Raw genomic sequence first — 5,196 nt, forward strand, 5'->3', positions numbered from 1 at the left:
TATATCGGCATGTGTTTCATGATCAAGTAGACTGATTTGCTTCAATATTGTAACGAAAGCAAAAACAACTCGTGAAAACTTCACAATCTGTTAGAACTGATGAAAAACCAATCGTATTGATTTAATCTGTTGATTAAATTAAATTCTGTAATGAAAATTCTATTTTTTTAACCATTCAAATGGACATTGCAGGTGTCCAACTGATTTATGACAAATTTCCCTGAATGAAAAAATAACAGATCCTACAGGATAACATTTTCATGAGTTTCTTCCCCCGCTTTACTGATCTGAAAACTGCATGTTCAATCTTCATTAAGCCAACAGAATATCTGATAATCTCATTAATAAAAATTATCAAGAATTGATTCATGACTAGTGAACTTTTTGTGAACATTCTCAGGGCAATTTTCAATGTTTCCACGGAAGACTACGTCGAAGAACAAATGCCATTCGAGACTATAGACAAGGTTATCCGATTTGTTCAGCGGTTTCACGTAAATCCGGTCATTCAAATATTCTTTCCTATACTTGATGTATTTAAATTGCCACATAACGTTGTCCACTGGTTGCGAGAGCAATTCGACTGTTTGATCTGTATAAAGGAAAATTGTTAAAGAGTCGAACTGTGATTGTAACTCACTCTTGTTGAAAAAGCCAGGGCATCCGTGTAGAAAAAAGTGAGCTGCGAAGTATTTCCCGATTTCACTGGTATTTCCAGTTGCAATAGCTTTGTTCAGCTTGAGAACGAATTTCCTAGCCATAGTTTCAGTATTGTCCGAGGGGCGAAGGAAACCGACAGGATGTTTGATAGGATCATTGACGTTATAAACAGCATTTCTTGGGGATCCGTCGTTTTCAGAGTCGAGAAAGACGGGTGGAAAGTCCGACCAGAATCCGAAGTTTCCTCCGATCAAAGAGGAAAAGAGTAAAACGGTGAAGACGGTCGAATGCATTTCGAAAATGCGATGGAAAACCTCCAGCGAGCGGCAGTTTATATAGGCGGAAGAGATCAACGATCATGATAAAACGATGGGAACCAACTGCCATAAAACATTGTGAGACAACAGAGAACGAGCATTTTGGAGTTTCCCCACATGAGAAAATGGCCTAATCGAATGAAATATTTTCCGTGTGGGCGTTAAAATATTAGGTTGGCAAGAAAGTTTTTGTGCATGACTCAAGTTATTTTTACTCAAACAGGAAGCATACCAAATACCAAACATAGTAACCATTTTAGTCCACAACTGTCTCCAATTTACTGGGTATGTTCCCGATACCGTCCTGGCAGAGCGCCGGCTGTTTCGAGGCAAAATAGACTTCCACCCATTTTTCGACTTGACTTCAAGTATCGAAGTCCTGTTCAGCGGCCGAGCGCTGAATTACCCCGAACTTATAGTAATTCGTTAGAAGAAGGTCCGAGCTCTAATTTGCATGATTAAAAACTATTTTCCAATATTAGGTGAGAAAATATTTTGTCGGGTATGCAACTAGCGGATATGCAACATTATGGAGGTGGCAGATTTTTGACCGTGTGGAGCTGAAGACTCACGTATAGTTTCGATTTTTTGCACACAGAAAGAACAGAAGTAGAAGATTATTATTTCACATTTTCCAATCATATACGTTGTGTTGGGTCCTCCACATTAGGGTCATTATTTTCTTTGGGTATGATTCCCTTTTGATGATGTCTACCAGCGTTTGATCATTGCCAAGTCGTGGGTTTCCCTGGGGTAGTTTGTGTGCAATACCCACTCTCTATCAGTGATACCCAAATGGTTAGGTCAATTGAAGTTTGAAAGAGGAGAGAGATTTCGAAGCCGCAGGTCTACCCTTCAACGCGGATCTTGGCCAAAATATGACTATTCAATGTCTCTTTTTTTATTCTTGCCGACACATTTCAAAAAGTTTCCAATTGTGTTATAAGTAGTAGTGATTATCATTGATAATTCACAGGAAGATTGAGATATAAACTCTCCTTCTACAGCTCACAGCATGTACAAATCCTATTCATATGCACTTTTAGTACGTGGTACTTCGACCACAGAAAAATCGCATTTCTCAAAGTTGGAAACTTAATTACTAATAGTGTGCCAAAAGAAGAATTCATCCTTGTAAACTTAATTACTAATAGTGTGCCAAAAGAAGAATTCATCCTTGTAAACTTTTCCTGTTGGTTGCACAAATTTAGAAATTTAGGTATTAGATGGAAAGCGGAAATAAAAATATTGCTGTAAGAGTTGTCGGTCAAGAATAAAGATAGGCATGGCTCTTGCAGACGAGAAGCGTCAGGAGGAATTCCTGACTGCTATCAGAATCACAGAGAGTTTATCTAACAAATGGTATGCGTAGTTGGTTTTGATTCTTGTAATTTATCTGACAGCATTCAAAACAAAACATGCACAAAAACTTTCTTGCCAACCTAATAAAATACAAATTTTGATCATAGAACAATCAGAATTGACGAGAAAAGTGCAATAGATCAAAATTCATGTGCGCGCTATCTGGAAAAATAATTCAATTTTTGAAGGGACTCGTGGAATTTTGAGTAATTTTAATAAAGGAAATGTCATTGGTGCTGAAAAATTTTCGCTCAAATTACAATTTAAAAACAATTGGTAATGCAACGAAAAAACAGTCAATAATCGAAATAAACCATTAGACTTATTTTACAAAACAACAATCAAAAATACAATTTTAATCATCAGATGGTTATAGTACAAACGTTCAAGTTCTCAGTCTTTTTGGAAGAGAATCAGATCTCGCAGCACCAAAACGCGTTACATCACCAAAGATTCTGCAACACCAAAACACATTGCGCTACCAAAAAAATTAATGAGTTGAAATTTCAGCACGATAGTAGATATTGCAAGAAATAAATCAAGAAATATCAAGTTCCAGCTGCATTACAAAAAAATCAACTTTGAAAGTCCTAACTTTCTTTTCAGATTTGTTTAAAAATAAGAATCAGAACTCACATCATTGAAAAAGAAATCATCATAAAATCGCATCACCAAACGTTTGAAGAATTTTCATCTAATATAGCTGGAACTTAACATTTTTGATTCTTTAAAGTGAAGTGGCGTCTCCAAAGACTTCTATTGTTAGAGTGGGCAAGAGGAAGAGAGTTGTTAGAAGCCCAAGACTCTACCAAGTTGATTATCATTCGAAGTGCAAGAGGATCATGGGAGTACAGCTTAATATCGTCAGCGAATGCTGCAGTATGAGAGGATAAATGCAGAGGGAGCGCAAAGATGCGGAAAGTTTGGTGATGCAATATGTTTTGGTAATGCGATGTGATGATTGTTTATGTGTATGTGTTGTGAGTTCTTATTAGCATTTTCCAAGAAATATGTTAAGAAAGCTAGGATATCTCAAGTTATTTTTACCTTATCCAGCCAGAACATAAAATTTCTTGATTTATTCATTGCGATATTTCCTATTTTGCTGAAATTTTAGCTAACTGATTTATTGGTGATAAAATGTGTTTGATGATGCGATAGGTTTTGGTGGTGCGAGTTTTGATTTCATACTAAAAAAGGAAATATTAAAGTTTTCTTTTTCTCGAAACAATCTTCTGTACGCGGGTATTTTTCAATTCACTCTTAGAGGTTTACCCATTTCAACACTCCTTCATTATAAATTCTTGGTACCTCATGATTTTGTCCGGTTCTCATCTTCTACCCGCCGTCCGATGAATATTATTTGTATTGACAAGTTGCACTGACTTCTTCTCTTACACTATATTAAGCTATTAGTCTTGGGGTGTCTTGTTATCCATGCTCCTCTTGGAAAGAACACTTGATTTATGGTATACTTGTCAAATGGGCCAAAAGTCTCTGTTTCGAAAAAGCTCGATTTCAAAACGGCAAGGTAGCCAAGAGTCTCGGTTTTGAAACTTCTCGGTTTAAAAATGTCTCGGCTGCGGAACGTCTTGGTCTGAAACGTCTCAGTTTCAGAATGTCTGTTTTCGAAATGGCAAGGCAACCAAGTGTCTCAGTTACCAAACGTCTTGGTTTCGAAATGTCGTGATTTCGAAACGACAAGGTTCTCAAACGCCTTGGTTTAAGATTGTCTCGGTTTTGAAATGATAATGCAGCTAAGTTTCTGGTTTTGAAACGTCTCGGTTTCGAAATTTCAAGATTGCCACATGTCTCGGTTTAGAAACGTCTCGGTATTGAAATATTTTGGTTTCAGAATGTGTGGTATCAAAATGTCAAAGTTACCAAATGTCCCGGTTTCAAAACGCCTCGATTTCGAAATGTCTGATTTTCAGAGTATTTTCAGATCTCATTTTTCCAGCTTTTTTAAGTTGATTGTTGATCACCTCCTCGTCAAGATTTCATATTTTATCATCATGGTCTCTCATGCCCATAAAACTCCCCCATGGGAAACCGTCTTAATTGAGTTAACACGCCTATAAACCTATAAAGCTCGACACCTCTCCCCAGAATTCGCCATCATTGTGAAAACGATGCGTCTTCCTATTCTTCTTCTGACTCTCGCTGTCATGGTCTCTGCCACTATCTACTGGAAACATCCAGTTCGAGATGCGAAGGCGCTAGTCGAGCATCAGTTGAAGCTTATCATTGACGCAATGTATATCCAGGATATCAAATTGTTCGAGAAGCTTGTCAATGAAAACTATATTTGTGAGTTGAAATTTTCAATAAATTAAAAAACAACTACTTTTCAGTGGTCCAACCTATTATCGCAATGTACTCTTCTGAAAAATCTGGATATATTCTCTCGGCGAGTAAAACCGCAGACGGAAGTCTCATTGCTATAGCAAGATCAACAAAGGACGGGCATGACAGTCTCTATTTTAAGTGGGAGTTGGTAAGAGGAGTTACAGGAAGGCTAACTCAGATATCCTGATTTCAGTATGCTGAGAGTCCAAGCGGCTACAAGCTGGTCATCTGCGGTTTCTGTTCGGTAATCGGGCAATACTAATTGTATCTGTATAGGACTGATTAATAAATTATGGAACATTCCTTTCTTGTTCAAAAATTTTCTCAAGTTTCGATAGTCATTCTGAACGTCCATCCAACAAGTGACAACTGGCGAAATTGGGCTAGACGTCAGAGAATCACGTTTTTCAGCTCATCATCGTCAAAAGCTGAAATTATAGAATTTCCCAAAAATTTTAGATTTCTTATTGGAGCGCGACTACCACATCTCTCCTACACCGTTCAAAAG

At 37.4% G+C, this 5,196-nt stretch overlaps 2 protein-coding genes across 2 annotated transcripts; one reads left to right on the forward strand and one right to left on the reverse strand.

The window, feature by feature from the left end:
• Nucleotides 1-341: 341 nt before the first annotated feature.
• Nucleotides 342-953, reverse strand: GCK72_022946 (uncharacterized protein; the record flags this gene model as incomplete). Its single annotated transcript, XM_003102888.2, has 2 exons — nt 342-592; nt 641-953. 2 exons carry the CDS (start codon nt 951-953, stop codon nt 342-344), a joined length of 564 nt encoding a protein of 187 aa, XP_003102936.2.
• Nucleotides 954-4,471: 3,518 nt separating this feature from the next.
• GCK72_022947 (uncharacterized protein) lies at nt 4,472-4,950 on the forward strand (the record flags this gene model as incomplete). The annotated part of the gene is made up of 3 exons (XM_003102869.2): nt 4,472-4,649; nt 4,694-4,836; nt 4,882-4,950. 3 exons carry the CDS (start codon nt 4,472-4,474, stop codon nt 4,948-4,950), a joined length of 390 nt encoding a protein of 129 aa, XP_003102917.2.
• Between the last annotated feature and the right edge of the window lie 246 nt (nt 4,951-5,196).

The sequence above is a fragment of the Caenorhabditis remanei genome, chromosome X (assembly GCF_010183535.1).
Source record: "Caenorhabditis remanei strain PX506 chromosome X, whole genome shotgun sequence".
Classification (NCBI taxonomy): Eukaryota; Metazoa; Nematoda; class Chromadorea; order Rhabditida; family Rhabditidae; genus Caenorhabditis; species Caenorhabditis remanei.